The 17,629-nt window shown below is 40.8% G+C and overlaps 1 protein-coding gene across 4 annotated transcripts in view; it reads right to left on the reverse strand.

Annotated features, from left to right (window-relative positions):
• The window catches only part of CCDC7 (coiled-coil domain containing 7), a 149,245-nt gene extending 134,361 nt beyond the window's left edge, over window positions 1-14,884 (reverse strand). For 2 of the 4 annotated variants that reach the window (XM_053359537.1, XM_053359536.1), the window contains exons 1-11: window positions 14,709-14,883; window positions 12,572-12,633; window positions 10,919-11,150; window positions 8,819-8,917; window positions 6,834-6,923; window positions 5,715-5,735; window positions 5,574-5,606; window positions 3,864-4,024; window positions 3,314-3,378; window positions 1,405-1,476; window positions 267-342 (exon numbers count right to left, since the gene is read on the reverse strand). In XM_053359537.1, the coding sequence (XP_053215512.1) occupies window positions 267-342; window positions 1,405-1,476; window positions 3,314-3,378; window positions 3,864-4,024; window positions 5,574-5,606; window positions 5,715-5,735; window positions 6,834-6,923; window positions 8,819-8,917; window positions 10,919-11,140 (839 nt within the window). In that variant the 5' untranslated portion in view covers window positions 11,141-11,150; window positions 12,572-12,633; window positions 14,709-14,883. Of the gene's footprint in view, window positions 1-266; window positions 343-1,404; window positions 1,477-3,313; window positions 3,379-3,863; window positions 4,025-5,573; window positions 5,607-5,714; window positions 5,736-6,833; window positions 6,924-8,818; window positions 8,918-10,918; window positions 11,151-12,571; window positions 12,634-14,708 lie in introns of all 4 variants that reach the window. The other 2 variants (XM_053359539.1, XM_053359538.1) reach the window with 2 other exon arrangements.
• Between the last annotated feature and the right edge of the window lie 2,745 nt (window positions 14,885-17,629).

The raw sequence follows: 17,629 nt of genomic DNA on the forward strand, positions 1-17,629 counted from the left end.
TCCACAGATAGCCATAGTTCTCTGGGAACTGAAGATGATTTCCTTACAAAAGTGCCAAAATATAGTTAACTGGAAATGTAAGTTTCTACAAGCTATAATATCATTGTCCAACCTGGGCATGGATTACAAGTGGCATATGCACCTGGAATTTGTGGCACATCTTGGCTAAAAGCTCAAAGTTCTGGGAACCTGGTTTTTGCCTGTACTCCTGTAATGCATTAATACTGTACAGTTTTTCTATGTAACATATCAAATAGATTATGTACCTGTGTAACTTGTTTGTCTGTCTTTCAAACACTTTCATTATTTCTAGCATGCGATTATTCATTGATTCCATTGTTTCTGAACAACAACAACAAAATTTTAGTTACTTAGTTAAGTTTATAGCCTTTAGTTTGCCCCAGAAATGGGTATCCAAAGTGACCAGCACCAGTTAATAATACAATTTAAATATTTATTACGCAGGACATAGATTTGTTCTATTATTTAATGCAATCTAAACATACACATATAAATGTAGAATTCAACAGAAACTTTAGGTCTTCCAGTGCCATGACCCATACAGGCAAGGATTCTTCACATCCTACTCTGGTGATATTGTTAGTAATTGAAAAGGGGGGCTTATAAAATCAGCCACTCCTGTTCAATTACTCACAAATAGGTCTGGTGGAAACAGAGTCAAGCTTCCACCATCACTGCCTCTCTCCACCAAGGATCTATCCTAGCCTTCACTCAACTATTATTGCTAACTGGAGGATCACAGGCATCTCTAATAGATGAATCCAACATCTACTCAGGGCAGAATATGCAGCTCATTGTCACGTAAGAGTATAAACATATTGACCATGCAAATGTAGGGATGAGTAGGGCCAGTGGATCTCTGCGGGGTGCATGAAATGGCAGTCTTCACCAGCAGCAGAGGTATAGGAGCCAACTCCTAGGGGCTGAGGGGTCTTCAGCCCCCCTGTAAAATATTTGAGAGGAACCCCCCCAGTTAATGGGCATTGCCATTCAAATGCTGTCCTGCATCATGTGATTGATCATGCAGAGCAGGACTTGCCCCCTTCCCCAATATTTTATTCAAGTTGACACCCCTGGGCAGAGGAAGTGGTGGCATCTAGAAGCAGGTAGCAGAAAGGAGTAGAGAAAGGAAGTAACAGAAAGAGGGAGACTCACAAAAGGGGTGCCACAAAACATGAAAGAAAAGGGGTCGCTTCATACACTTTTCATTCTGGTTCTTCCCACCATTTGTTCCAGCCCCAGACTGGCTTTTCCTGGTTCTAATTTCCCACCCCCAATGGTTCTGATTCTCCACTCCTCCACTGGGATATTAAAGTGGTTAATGTTGACCAGATCATGCCCTGAGATTTCAGCCACTGCCATTTCAAATTCTAAAGAACTTACGTTGGCCTGTATCATCTTGGAAAACTTGTACCATATTCATTACATCCTCAGTTGCATGTTTCATAGCAAGTTCTGAAACAAAACATTTCATTACTCAGTTTAAACTATTGTAGCAGTTCTTCAAATGTATATACAGTAATTCAATAGCAAATGTGAAATAAATAAATAAACTTGTAAAATAGAAAGCTTTTTCTTCTTATCCATGCTGGCTAAGTTTAAACCCTAAAACAAATCAATGAAATGATGGTGCCAACTGACCTTTCTCTGAAACAGTGTTACCAAATAGGCTATGATTTGGGAACAAAATAAAGAAGAAATGGGTAGTTATAATGTTCCTTTTTAAATTTCAAGCTACTTCTCATCAGCTCATGAAAAACTGACTTAGAAATAAGTCAATATTTATTTATTTTTTAAAAAAACTAATAAATAACCACCTATTTTCCAGGTTCGGAAGTTGCCCGGCCCCACTCCCTTGCACTCACCCCCTCCCTTGCGCCTACCCAGCTCTGCAACTCCCTAACCCCCAACACATACATCCTTCTCCTTAAACATCATTTATCCAACCAGGACAGCAACAGCAGTGCTCCAGCGACAGGAAGCAGGAAGGACTCCATTTTGTAACCCTTCAGCATACAGAGACTGTACCAGAAATAATGACCCTGGTGCACATTGAGAAACTAAGGGCCATCAGGACCTTTCTGGGAGCCTTTCTTTCTTGCTACCAAAAGAGGGGAAAGGGAAGAAATGTCTCTGATTTTCTCAGCCGACATGCAGTTTTTGCAGTTTTGTTTCAAATGGGATTGGTGCTATAAGATGGGTATACCGCCAAATCATAGTATCAGGGTGGTGTACATCAACAAAACAAAACAGCATTAAAGGCAATACAAATAATCATTAAAGCGAATGGCTAATCAGTTTAAACAGGTGCAAAGGTCTGTCAGCATAAAAAGCTTTCAAGTCAAAACCATGGGTGCCTACCAAAGTGTTTTCCAGAGCATGGGCCTGACAGCACTAAATACCTGATATCTAGCGAAGGCCAGCTGGGCCGCTGTAGCATGAGGGACAACTAACAGTGCTCCTCTAGATGACAGTAGCCATTTATGAAACTTACTCCTAGTAAATCTCATTGACTCCAAGCCTCAACCAAATATTGTAGTTCCAAGTCTAGCAAAGTGGTTTTCTTTGCTTAATTTTGTTTTTAATACAAAGAATACATACACACATATATATACTAGGTATGGGGGATAAATTCAATTCAGTTTGCATATAAAGCCAACAGACTGAGGAAGAGTAGCCAACTGACTGAGACCTTGTTGCATGCCTTCTCTCTGCACATAAGACAGTGATATAACCCCACACACACCATGCACAGTGTTTATCACTTTCAGAAAATGCAATACTGTATATTAATGAAAATAAAATACAATGTGCTTTATGTTATGAGAAATTGCTTGAAAATGTGTACATTATTCAAAACTGCTAAAAATGTGTTATATTAAGAGAAATTCAAACAAAAATCATGGGGGGGAATTGTAAAGATTTTTAAAATACAAATATGCAAATTATTAAAGAAATGTGGAAAAACCAGGAGAAGCAAAACTGACAAATTCTTCCATCCCTAACATATGAAGAAATTACAAATATCATTATGAAAATAAGGAAACAAATTAATATAAATACAATAATTAATTAAAGAAAGCAGAGAGTTTCAAATAAATCAAGATTACACTCCATTTTTTAAAAGGCAAATTATTTATTATTTTCCATGTCCCCAATTTCCTACCTTGTTAGCCTAGCTTCCTTCAGCCCCCTTATGACCTGTCCAGCATGCTCCACGACTTATTTCTCATACTCCACCCAAAACATATATTTTGCTTCCTTTGTCTCCATATTAAATCACAATCCTTACCTTCAATAATACGTTTTGGGTCTTTTGGAGCAGGAGCCACAGGGCTTAATGGTTTTTTCTTTTCACTGTCAAAATATGAAGTATTTGTCAAAATGTGAAATATTATAAATATTAAATCTAATTTTATAATCTGAAAGTCAGTTTTTGAAAAAAATAAAATTTCTAATTTTATATAATTAGGTTACATTTGGTAAAAAAAATGCATTCTTATATTTACTAATAAAATCCACTATAATATTACATAGGAAACAGCTCATGCTTAATCTTTAGTGTTCTGGAAACAGACTCATAACAAGATATAATCAGCCAACCAAACAACAAATACTTTGGGGGGTTTTTTAGAATTCTTCAGCCCCTCATACTGTTAAGTTAGACCTTTAAGGAGGTACAAAGATGGTGATAATGTGATTCTAGTCTTTCATGATTGTTAAGCAAACACCTTGATTGTGCTTCAGGAAATGGAAAGGTCTAATAAAATATTTTTCAATAATCCATATAACAAATCTATATTTTATTGCTATTAAACCTAACTATTTCACAGCACTCTTACTGTTTAGGAGCAGAAAGCTGAATAAGCTTGGGCAGTTCTTGAATACGGCCTTTCAAATCTTCAAGCTTTTGGATGCGGTTCCGTAATTTAGTAATGTTATTTGATATGTTTTTATCAGCTACTGGAATTTGCCAATCTGGAATCATTTCTTCCTCGCCTATCTGAAATATAGATATCAACATATTAGCACAATATATTATCCTATTAACTTAGGTTATTTGTTAACTGGGGGACCAGACCTGAGCTACGCAAGTCCTCAGAGGTACTGACCCCAGTACTGACAAAGTTAGAGCAGTGGTTTTCAACCCTGAAGTGCCTTGAATGATAGTCAGTAGTGCTGCCGGCAACACTAGCCTCTGTCCCTCTTTCCTTCCCTCCCTCCTCTGATGCCCTCTCATGTTTCTTCTTCCCAAAGGGTTGTGTGCTGTTTACTGTAGCAGCCCTGACTACAAGCTCCCCAGGCGAATGGTGCCTCCGGGGCTGGTCAGGGGATGCTGGTTGCCAGGAGCTGAGGCAACCAGCACCCCCTGGCCAGCAAGCGGGTGAGGGAGCCCAGCCAGCCAGCCAGTCTGCCAGTCCTTGCTGTTGGGAATGGACAGACAGGTCCAAGACCCCTGTGGGGCAGTGTGAGGAGGCATCTCTCTTTGGGGCATGGGGGCGTGGCAACAGCAGCTGCCCAGAGGACTCCCAAGGAGAGGGGAGAGGAGACTAAGGGAACACTCCAAAAGGGGGTTCAAAAAAGGATTAGAGGTTGCCAGCTCTGCAGGCAAGGAGTGACATAACTGGGCTCCTGAGCCTCACAGGGATGCCGCAGAAAGAATGTACCGGTAGTTGGTCAAGGGAGCCATGGACTCAAAAAGGTTGAAAACCTCTGAATCAGTTGAGAACAATAACTCTCCTGAGACCACCATCTTAGAAGATACCCCAATCAAAGTGGCTACAGGGTTAAAGCAACTGTTACACCCTGACTGGGCTCAGACCCATCAAGTTCAAACCCAGGACTACAGGAGCAGAGGCTCTTCTTTATAAGAAAATCAAAACCAGAAGCTCAGGTCTGCCTGGCCCTCATGAGGACAACATTCACTAAGACCTACTCATGAGGAGGATGCATCATTCCTCAAATGATCCAGCTCAAAGTCCTGATGACAGGTCAGGAAGAGGTGGATCAACTATAAAACTTCTCAATGGAAGCCTAACCCAGGCTAAAGCAACAAACAAACCTTGCTCTGCTCCCTGTGAAACCTTATTGAACAGCTCCCCTTCTATTCTGCATGTTCTTATCTTTGACTTGATGCACAGCTGCTGTTACAGCAGACTATTAAACCACATAGCAAAGGTTGCAGGAATGGGATAGGGGAGAGGCATCCCAAGCCCCAGTACTGCATGGAGTGCTTATGTAAAAGCTGAACATTTCTGTGTTGTTTTTTTCATATGTATAACAAGCAAACATATTTACAATGCTAATATTGTACTTGAGCACACTCAAGAGATGCATGCAACCTAAATAGCAATCACTAAATTAGCAAAGCTATTTAAACTTACATGGGAGTAAACTCCACTGAAATGGATGTTGTAAAGTTAGTCATAAATAAGCAGCAGCAATGCGTATACAGAAATGCTTTTCACTGTAACAATGCTTTATACTGCAACAATATATTCCACATATTTCCTATCAAAACTAATCAACCAACTTTCCAAATGTTAGTTTACCTCTTCCATCTCACGGACCTCCTTTTCAAACCACTTGAAGAAAAATAAATAAATAAAATTAGGCATTTACAAATTACATTTTTTTTCAAAAAATACAACAGGTTTTAGAAATATTAATAAATGAATGAATGAATTTCTTACCTGAAGCAATGAGTCTAATATCTAAGAAAGAAAATTAAAATCACTAGGTGTTTCTGTTACAATTTAACACCAAAAAATTATCTTTGTACATATAACACAATGTTTTCACAGTAAATAACTACCCTTTTCATACATGCATTTCATTCTGTGTAGAGGTGTACCTAGGCTCCCTTGCCCCCTTTACAAGGAGCTGCATCGGTGCCTCCTTCCCTGTCCGTTGTGTCCTTGGCAAGGAAATGTTGACCACACAGAGCAGTGGAGGAGTGATCCAGGGAGCAGAAAAGTGGGCCAGTGGGCTCCTAGCCACTCTGAGGCAGAGAGCCGCCATTTTGCACACACATCTCACGGCCTGTGCCCTTGGCAATAACCAATCTAGCCAACCCCTAGGTACACCACTGATTCTGTGATGACTTCAAGATCAAATGAGAACTTAAGTGCAGTACTATAATGAAAGGGGGCAATTGAACTCTTTTGTGTAAGTTCCCCATCTGGGGCACTCTGAGACCACCTTGGGTTTTGAGAATTGCTGGGACCAGGGGATGGAACAGAGCTGGCAATAACAAAATAACAAGTGATGAATTTTAATGCATCATCCTCAGTCATATCAGCAAATGTTCCTATTAAAAGATTAGCTGGCTACTCTATTTTAATAAGCTTATTCTGTCCTTGCCATAAGGGTCATGCTTAAATGAAAAAGAGGGTATTTGTCTTATTCACAACAGAATATTCTGTTCATTCCATTCACTCTCAAGGGCTGATTAATGGCTGAAATATATGTGTTGTCTCATCTGCACTGGATATGGCATCAACCAGGGATTTCATCATACATATGTAACCAATTCCTGCTTGTGAATGGTATGTACTAGGATCAACAGTGAGTTCACCTTAAGAGAGAGACTCTCTTTCTGTTTACCACAATAGCACTGTGTTCACATTGCTCAGGGAAGAGTCAAATTACACACATAGTATTGGGAAATGTGCTGAGTTCCAGATGCACTTGGTAAGAGAACAGGCTAAATATTGTGTTAGAATAAGACAAAAACCTACCAAGTACAGAGAGAAAGCAAATCCAACAGCAAAATAAATTTATATTTATTGTTCATATTTCATAGTACATACTTGTTTTTCTTCACGAAGTGCACAATCTAACTGGTTACTGAGTTGTGAACAACATATCAGGAAAGTAGTCATATCTTCATGTTCTTCCTTCTAGCAAAAGGGGAAAACATTTCTACAGCGTTTTCTGACTTTAATTTCTTTAAAATGTAATCTTTATTTGGTTAAAATACTTCTGAAACCCATACTTGCTTTGTTTCAGTTCTTAATTTTTTAACATAGTGAACCAGCTATTTTGCTTCAAATTAAATATTTGCATTTTCTGTAAAATGAAAAGAATGAGGCAATTACGGTAGTTAGATTTCAATCCTATGGTCTACTTAGCAGCAAGTTTCAGTGAAATGCAAGCTCCCAAACCAGGAAGGAAGTTATTCTCCTGTTCCCCAGGTCCTGTTGCATTTGCATGATAAAACATAAATTTCCCTTGTCACTTTGTGGAATTGAAAGATTACTCTAGCTGTGGAGACAATCACTCTCATGTAAATTCTCCTACTAGGTAAAGGTAAAGGGACCCCTGACCATTAGGTCCAGTCATGGCTGACTGGGGTTGCAGCGCTCATCTCGCTTTATTGGCCGAGGGAGCCGGCATACAGCTTCCGAGTCATGTGGCCAGCATGACTAAGCTGCTTCTGGCAAACCAGAGCAGCGCACAGAACTGCCGTTTACCTTCCCGCCAGAGCGGTACCTATTTATCTACTTGCACTTTGACGTACTTTCGAACTGCTAGGTTGGCAGGAGTAGGGACCGAGCAACGGGAGATCATCCCGTTGCGGGGATTCGAACGGCCAACCTTCTGATCGGCAAGCCCTAGGCTCTCTGGTTTAACCCACAGTGCCACCCTTATACTAAGCAAAGCTAATTGAGCTCCCTGGTATAAACAAACAAAGCAAGTTAAGAGAATGAAGTGGCATTCACTGAAAAACTAATAAAATGCATTATTGAGCCTATTACCGTATATGGCAGCATAAATAGTTATTCTCTGCCACCACTGCAACCTTACAGTATTTCTTCCTAAATCTGATAACCAAGCTACAGAATTCATTAAGGGATGGCCATGATGGCCAGACCTGCAACATTAAGGGTAAGAGGTGGGTGCTGGCAGCAGGTTTGGCCATCATGGCCATCACGTACTGAATTAAAAAGAAATACGGTACTTCTTTTTCTCTGTCCTGAATGTTCTAATATTAAGCTTCATCAGATGACACTGGATTTTAGCATCAGATACTAGCACTAGAGAGGGATCAATATCATATAAACTTTTACATGTCTTTTTTCCTAAATTAGAAAGCCCCTAAATTTTGTAATCTTTACTCATAGGGGAAATGTTCTAGCATCGTGATCATTTTGGTTGCCCTTTCCTGAATCTAGTATTTGGGGAGAAATATTGTGGAAAATTGTGTAACATCTACTTTTTGAACAAAGTGCTGTTCAAATATTTAACACCATTGCATCGTTTAGAATGGGAGTGGAGTTCACAGGCCAGTGGTTTGCAGAACAAGTGACTAAAGTGGGTGGGGCTAGATGCAAACAAATTTGACTTCCTTTTGTTCAGTAAGCTACATTCACACAGAACTCAGAAGTTTGTACCTGCAATCATAGGTTTCTATCCACCATCCTAATAAGCAAGATGAATTGTCACAGTTCAAGGACAAATTCCAGCCAAATCCCAAAGAGGATGACACAGAGGACCAGTGAGGGGTGTGACCAAGGAAGGGGGCATGACCTGGGAAGAATAGTGAAGGCTGAAGAGAGGCTTGGAGGGATACATCTTGCTCCCAGATATGTCATTTCCCATCCTTGGTTTAGGACAAAAAAGTACCACAGCATAATTGGAAGTCAACAGTTATCCATCCTTCAGCAACTATTTGTAAGAACTATTATATTTAAATACTATTGTAAGACAGTATATCAATACAGTATACACAAAAAACCTATTCAAATACACGAAACCTATTCAAAGAATATGTGAAATTATTCAATAAACATACAGGTACTGTAGGTTCCCCTGCCGCTGCTGCCGCCGCTGCCGCTGCCTCTTCTTCTTTCATTTCTTCATTTGCATACACACCTTCCATTGTCTGTACAAGCTGCAGAAAGTGCCAAATGATTTTTATCATCTCTCACTAGTCATACCCCCTACTTGTATTATACTAGATGCCTGGTGCCAAAAGTCATTGTTTTACCTGATGATAAAGACAGTGGTATATTGTACAAATGTTTATGTTTCAGGCAGGTGGAATAGTTGCTGAATAATATTGTGTCATAAGTTAGTTTGGAACATGAAAAATAGTTGTATACTTCTTGGGATCTAACATCAATTGCTAACACTTTACAACAGTGGTGGGAACTAGATCCATCAGCCAGAACCAATTATCACCTTCCTATCCCCCTAGGCCAAGTATGATAGATAGGCAGGACTGCCCACCTTTCAATCATCTGACATCACAGTATCATCGGGAACCCCACAAAGTGCTTTGAAGCCCCAATCAGATTGTCTGGGCTTCAAAGCACTGTGCAGGGCTCCCTGCAAGAATCACCAAGGAGCTGATTGCGACTGCTGCCAGGGAGCCCAATGCAGTGCTTTGAAGCCCTGTCAGCTGATGGGGGGGAAGCTTCAAAGCACTCCTCAGGGTTTTCTGTCCACACCGACAAACAGTTGGATCATGGGGAAATATTTTGAAAAATCGATAGCCATCTTCAAATAGCTAAAGGACTGTCAAATGGAGGGTAGAGCAAGTTTGTTTTCTCCTGCTCCAGAGGCTAGGACCCAAACCAATGGATTCAAGTCACAAGAAAGAAGCTTCTGACTAAACATCAGGAAGAACTTTCTGACAGTAAGAGCTGTTTGACAGTGGAACAGATTCCCACAATAAGTGGTGGACTCTAGATGGCTATCAATCATGTATGATCAAGTTGAGATTCCTGTATTGCAGAGGTTTTGACTAGATGACCCTTTGTGTACCTTCCAACTCTACAATTCTGTGATTCTATGATTCAGTTATCAGTTGACGGTACACAGCTCTCTGCAAGCACCAGTAATCTGCTTGCAAAGAGATGCACAAGCACCGAGAGCAGGGATTTTCAAGCACTACCAGTCAGATGAATGGCAGTGCCTGGAAACCCATTTGTCCCAGCCACTTTACCTGTTCCACACAAAAAATCATAGATGATTTCAGGTGGTTGTGGTTTGGCCAAAAGAGACTCATAGGTTAAAGGGCCTCACCAGGCTAAACAGGCATGTAGGCTGGAAGTTGCCCGCTACTGTTTTATAATATAAAAACAATTCAGAATTCTGGTATCAAAAACTTTGGCAAACAACATGATTGGTTTATGAACTTAATCCGTTCTGGAAGTCCGTTCTTAAACTGAAACCGTTCTTACACCGATGCGCGCTTTCCCTAATGAGGCCTCCCGCCACTGGTGCCCTTCCACCGGTCGGATTCCGTTCTTAGACTGAGTTAAAGTTCTCAAACCAGGACACTATTTCCAATTTTGCAGAGTTTGTAAACCAAATCATTCGTAAACAGGACTGTTCTTAAACCAAGGTACAACTGTATCAGCAAACTGTATATGTACAATAAGAAATTATATAATAAGTAATACAAATAAAAAATGTATTCTAAAAATTATTTCAACAAAATAAATCACAGCAGAAACTAAGTTTTTTAATTCAATTATTTCTTTTCTGTAGATAAAAGCAGTGGTTAGGGTCAGTTGTTTCTTTCCACACTGAGAAGAACCATGATAGGGTAATTTCAAAAGAAGAAACTGATTCTAGGTTTTACAATTTTTATAATAGCTATTCTTCCTAGCCATGATACTAGCACCAAGTTTTTAGGATGCATATGATTTGGTATATTACCAGGAATAGATTGAGTTTTAATGAGCTGCTTAGCTTTTCAGGGTTCTGAACTCCTTGGTAGTTAATATTGTCCACTCAGATAGGAATTCCTATTAATTCTTGCAATTTTAATTATTTAGTTAAAGGAAACATTTGGACGGAGGAATTTAGGATGCAAACTATGCTGGCATACTAAATTCAACAGTCAAGATGGAATGAACATGCAAAAATTCAGTGATTGTCCTACCTCATTTAGATGAACAGTGATATTCTTAAGCACGTCCATTTCATCTAGCACTCTATCTTTATTTGTTGATGGAAGGGCTAAAGAGTACTGTGCAACAGATTCTGTTGGAGCTGAAGGCAATAAAAGCATATGCCCAGGTTCATAGCCCTGTTTACTTTTCCTCTTTTCATTAAATGAGGAATATAGCGGTTGATCCTTAATTCTCACTTTTGCTGGCTTCATTGTTCTTCTTCTGTTATTTTTTTAGGAAGAAATAAAACAATATTGGTTCATATCATTAAAAAATAAAATAGCAAAATAACACATTTTTGGGAAAAAATAATATTTCATTTTTCATGTGAGCACTATAAGGACTTTTCAGAACTATTGCACACATAAACTTATTTTCAGCTTCTGCCCTGTAATAGGTTTGCTTCTCTCCATTCAAAAATCCATGACATTATTTAATGGGCTTTTAAGCAGTCAGTTTCTGTGTCCTGGAAAGTAGGAGCTAGCTAAATTACTGGTTTCCTCTTTGCAGTCAGACCAAGAGCTGTTTTTTAAAAAGGCATTACAATTGTACTCATAAAATAATTTTTTTAAAAAAAAATGTTCCACCTATTTAGAGGAAATTTTAATCCCATATCAACAGGACAAATTAAAGGCCATTTTAAGACCCTTCAGGAATAGGATTTATTAAAGGCCATGTAATGAATACCATGGTCCCATAAGTGAACAAATGGGAACTAATAACGGGAATAGAAGCTATAAAAAGGAAACTTCAAATTAATGGTACAATAGCCCTGAAAATGGTGGGCTAGCCATCCATATCTGACACTGAAATTGCAGTTGTGTTTTATAACACACACACACGCACACACCCAAGTCTAATGTGGTGGGGTAATGGAATGACAACTCAGAAAACATCAGAACTAGGTTGGTAAAATCATCACCTGAATTCAATTAAAAAACCAGATGAACAAAGATGGCAAGTCCGTATTAAACTGGTACTAAATTGAAGGAAGTGTCATACTAACCCCTGACCCAAACCCAGATAACTCATCCTCTGCTGATGGTCCAAACCTCCCAGAGCCGAGACTAAGGGAAACAGAGACCCCTATCCCTACAGCAACTACCCAGAAGACTCAAGTATCCAGGGAGAGAATTCAGCAGGTCTGTCTCCAGGGAATGCCTTTGAAAAAATTTCAGGCTGGGTCCCTACCTTGCTGGCAGCAGATGAGCCCCAGTCATTTGATTGATTGATTGATTGATTGATTGATTAAAAGTTTATATAGGGCAGTTCACAACATAAAAATACAAAATGAGAACACAAACTACATAATAAAACAACAACAACAACAACAACAACAACAACAACAAAACCCTCTCCCACAAACACGTTTAAAAGGCCATAAAATGCTTGGAGATAACATAACTTTGATACCTATATTGGAGGGATTGAACTAGATGACCCTTGAGGTTACCTCCAACTCTATATGATTCTTCCATTCTGTTCAAGCTGGAGGTGAAGGCTGCACAAGAGTAAATCTTGTCCTAGTTATCTTTTTTCATAATGGACAAAAGGAGGCTACTGCTCAAATTCTGTTCAGTGACCCTTCTGCTCAAATTATATATGTTTGTATGTTCCCCGATATTCTGTTTGATTCAATGTACCTGCATCAGAAGAGTTCTGTTCAGTGTTTCAGTGGCTTCTCAGGTGATCTAATGTTCCTAAACTGATAAGGGAATAGAAGCAGAAAGAATTTAAGAAGAAAATCTGGTATGGAAAATGGGGTGATGGGGGGCACTTTAGAGAAGGAAAATTTGTGCATTTGTCTGTTAATCAATTTAAAATAGCATGGCAAGCAGCAATTTTCAGCCTGCTTGCTTGCTTGCTTATTTATTTATTTATACATAAATACATACATACATACCCCACTCATCTGGCTGGGTTTCCCAGGTAAGTAATATGTTGCTCCTTCATTTGAAAGAACAAAGAATGGCGGGACATTATTATATTATTATTATTTTGCATTCATTCATTCATTTAGTATATCACCCTTCCTCCATAGATCTAAGTACCCTCAAGCTGTGTACCCACTGCTTCAGAGGGAGCATAAGAGCAGACAACCTCCCATTCAACCAGTCTAGGGAACTGCCCCCTAACAGTCTCTCAGTTTTATCTGGATTGAGCTTCAGTTTGTTGGCTCTCATCCAGTCCATTACCAAGGCAAGACAGTGGTCCAGAACATCCACTGCCACACCTGCAAATGTAAAGGAGAAGCAGAGCTGTGCGTCATCAGCATATTGCTGACAACATACTCCCACCTGCCCAGATAACCTCACTCAGCCATTTAATGTAGATGTTAAACAGCATATGGGATAAAATTGAACCCTGAGGAACCCCACATTGAAGGCTCCATAGGGCTGAAGAACACTCCCCAACCATAACCCTCAGGAAGTGTCCATCAAAGTAGGACTGGAACCACCGCAAAACAGTGCCATCCACCTAACTTGGACAGTCACTCCAGAAAAATACCATGGTCAATGGTATCGAAAGCCGCAGAGGTGAGGAGAATTAACAGGGACACATTTCCCATCCCTCTCCCAATGGAGGTTATCATACAGGGCAACCAAAGCAGTTTCTGTGCCCAAACTGGACCTAAACCCCAATTGAGTGCCTGCATCTGGTCCACAACCCATGCTCATGAACCTTGCCCAAGAAGGGGAGATTAGCAACGGGCCAGTAGTTAGTTAGATTTTCTGAATCTAAGGAGGGTTTCTTGAGGAGTAGATTCACCACTGCCTCCTTCAAGCAGACAGGGACCACCCCCTGCATCTTGTGACACCCCACAACACAATTGCCAGGGTATAGTCACCTGGTTCCACCCTTCAAGACCAGCTCCACAGATAGGAGTGGAACCACTGCAAAACACTGCCTTCCAAACCCACAGAGTTGGTCCAGCAAATTATGATGGCTGATGGCCTCAAAAGCCAATGAGAGGCTGAGTTAAAGCAACAGGGTCACACTTTGCATCCATCTTCTGATAAAGGTGATCCATCAAGGCGATCAAGGCTGATTCAGTTCCAAAACCAGTCCTAAACCCAGATTGACATGGATCTAAAGAGCACCTTCGGCTGAACCACCACCCTCTTATGCATCTTTCCCAAAAAGGGAACACTAGCAACTGTACAGTAGTTCACAATCTCTGCATATAGGGAAAATTCTTTCAGGAGTGCACACACCACCATTTTCTTAAGGGTACTAAGTACCAAGGGCAGCCCATACCATTCTGCCATCAGTTGGGCAAAGAAAGGCACAAGCTCCTTCCGTCTAACCTACCTCACAGGGTTGCTGTGAGGAGATGATGGCGAGGAAGAACAGGGAACTTGCATCCCACCCTGAGCTTCTTGGTGATATAAAAGTGCAATACCCTTAATGTGAGATAATGAGGTTGTCCATAAGAGATTGCACCCTAATGTCGTATCTTAATCTTTTAAATTGTATTTTAATCAACTTGTTTTTATTATTGGTTGTTAGCCGCCCTGAGCCCAGTCTTGGCTGGGAAGGGCGAGGTATAAATAAAAATATTATTATTATTATTAATTATTATTATTATTATTATAGTTTAAGGAGCTTCCCGGGGAGGGGGGAGTGTAGCTGCGGATGGTTGTTGTTGTTTGGGTCACGCCCCACTCCCCACCCCCAGTAAAAGGCGTGAGGCAAAGCTGCTCTCTGGAGACGCCCCAATATACGGAAACCGAGCTCTTGTGGTTGTTACTGTTCTTCGCCTCCCTTTCAGAGACCCACCTAGGCGAAGGCCGAGCTGCCCGTCCTGAATCACTGGTTTCCTAAAGACGTTCAGCTACCCAGGCACCTCATCATCTCCCACATCCGCTCTTTTCCTCCCTCCCGCCCACGTTCCTGGCTTCTTGCTGCTGCTCTTCTGAGGAATGAGTCGTCGTCGTCGTCGTCGGAGGGAGGGAGGGGGCGCGCGTGAGCTCCCCCCCCCCAGGCGTCAACTGCCATTTCTTTTTCAAACGGGCCGCGAGTTCTCCTCAGGAGGGCGCGAGCCAGGGCCGTTGGTGGCGCGCGCGCTGTGAGAGGTTCTCTCGCTCGCTCGACTCGCTCCCCACCCCCACCCCCCCGTCACACACCCGCCCTAGACACCGGTTAATGATGAGTCCCACTCTCTTGGGAGCCCCCAAAAAAATTAAAGGGAAAAAACACTGGATGTATATTTCCAAAATATAAGATTTAAAAAACAAAATTAAACCTACATACAGCAACAGTGTTTTGTGTTGTGTTTTGTTATCTGTAAATTGCTGTAGATACTTATTCAACAAACAAAAACGGGCAATTTGCTGTTGACAAAGGACAGTTGGACATATAAAGGGCCCCACTACCTTCAGTACCATCAAACCTAAATCTGGCCCTGATGATGAGGGTTCTCTTCCTCTTAAGCAACCCTCCCCAGACAAAAGATTCAAAAGAAAACGCAGTAGGGGAGTAGCATGTTCATTAGGAGACTGACTAAAAAAAAGTCACCAAGGAAATTAGCAAGTTTCCGAGTTCAACACTTCATCGAAGAGTGAAGAGGGGAAGAGAAGGATGTTCCTATACAGTACAACCTCCCAGGAACGTCATTTTTCTCCTCTGCACATTTTTCCTCCCTTTGCTTACCATCTAACCTGATGAAGAATGTTGTTGAACTGGAAGGCTTGCTCATTTCTTTTTATTTGGCCCCTATAAAACCTTTGGATTCCCTCTCCCCCCCCCCCCGACCAGCAGGGCTACCTGAAATGTTTATCTGTTTGCTGTTTGCTCCATCTCCCACTGCAGCCAGTGACACTTCTTTTCTTTACCATATTTAGAATATTTGTATCCCACTTCATAGCCCCAACAGGCTCTCAAAAGGCTTCTAAAAGATTCTTAGCAATAAATAAAACCCACTAGTCAAGTCTGACTTCTTCCCTTCCCCCCAAGTCTAAAAAAGAAGGACAAGGATCACACAAATAATAACTGGAAGTTCTCATCAATTTACCTTCAGTTTGGATTGTGTCTTATTCAGAAGTTAATCATTGCTGAGTTTAAGAAGGCTTTCAACAAAATGAGCCTAAAACGGCAGTTTTAGCTTGCCCATCCCATGGGTTATATGGTGTTGAATAACAGCACATAATCAGCACCACAGTAGAATCACCCGAATAAAATACATACCAAATAAAATTATCAACATTGTGCCTATCTAATTATTTAAAATATAGGTCTATATTAGGAGCTGCTGCCACCCAAAACCAAACCTTTCAAACGTGTATCCTAGTGTTTATATTAGAAACATAAAATGATACAATTTTACAAATACATACATGTGCAGTCCCTGGGCAACTGCTTGGGTTGCAATCTTTTTTCTTGACACAATGTTCTCTGCCTTTAACAGCTGGAGATCAACAAGTACATGAAGGTACAATGATGGAAAGAAGAAGAAGAAGAAGAAGAAGAGTTTGGATTTGATATCCCGCCTTTCACTCCCTTTAAGGAGTCTCAAAGCGGCTAACATTCTCCTTTCCCTTCCTCCCCCACAACAAACACTCTGTGAGGTGAGTGGGGCTGAGAGACTTCAGAGAAGTGTGACTGGCCCAAGGTCACCCAGCAGCTGCATGTGGAGGAGCGGAGACGCGAACCCGGTTCCCCAGATTAGGAGTCTACCGCTCTTAACCACTACACCACACTTCCTCTGATGAATTCCCCGTTTCATGCAGCTTTTAAAGGCCACTGATGTAGTGGAGCAGGGTCAAAGTGCTACTGCTTCTTTCACAGCAAAGATAATTATGTATTTAGAGGCACTAGTTGCCAGTTCTCTGTGTTCAAAATAATTTTGTTCTCAGAAGCCATCAAGGCAAGCCTAGGAAATGGTAACACACATAGCTAACATGTTAACCTAACTTCTATTATGAAAAACAAAAACAAAAATCTCTTTATAATGTCCAGTCGAAAGGTCACAAAACGGTGAGCAAGCCAGAACTTTTCATCAGGTTGAATGTTAAATGGAGAGCGCATGTGTGAGGGGAAATCTGACTAGGTATTGAATATATAATCCCTGCATTGGCCAAAAGTTTATTTTTCTTGCATTGTTTCAAAGAGCCATGTCATCAAGAGCGCCCACACTTCAGATTTTCCACTATGTTGCTATTAAAAGAACAGCATCTCTGTCAGGAAAAAACAGTGACAACCCTGCTGACCACAGACACAGCTCACATTGAGATGTGCTCACATTGGAGGTAGAATGCCACAGCTCCCTTCAACTGGGGTAGCATTTCAAAGTATAAATTGCAGAGCTTCTCATACAGAATTGGTGCATATCAGGAAGCTATCAAAGGCACTAAGGGCAAAGGGTGAAAACTTTAATGGCAGGGTGTGTGATAGATCCTTTGGGGTTAACTGGATTTGAGGCATTGCATGGGGGACACTTTGATAAGTTATTTGAATGAGGAACTGAATAATGGGGAGCAACAGATTTATCTGGGTAGGTAAGAGATGCTCCATAGGAGCTCAGAAGTGAGAAGAAACCCTTGAGTAACTCATAGGCATGGAACTGAAAGGGCACAATGCCGATTTAAAAATACACTAACAAAAAATAAGAAAAAAGAACATGAAATTGCAATGAGTTCCGAAATGATAGTTCTGAGTGAATAGGCATTAAAATGCCAAAAGCTGTTTAGTGCAAGTGTAAA

Source organism: Podarcis raffonei, chromosome 12, assembly GCF_027172205.1.
Source record: "Podarcis raffonei isolate rPodRaf1 chromosome 12, rPodRaf1.pri, whole genome shotgun sequence".
Lineage (NCBI taxonomy): Eukaryota > Metazoa > Chordata > Lepidosauria > Squamata > Lacertidae > Podarcis > Podarcis raffonei.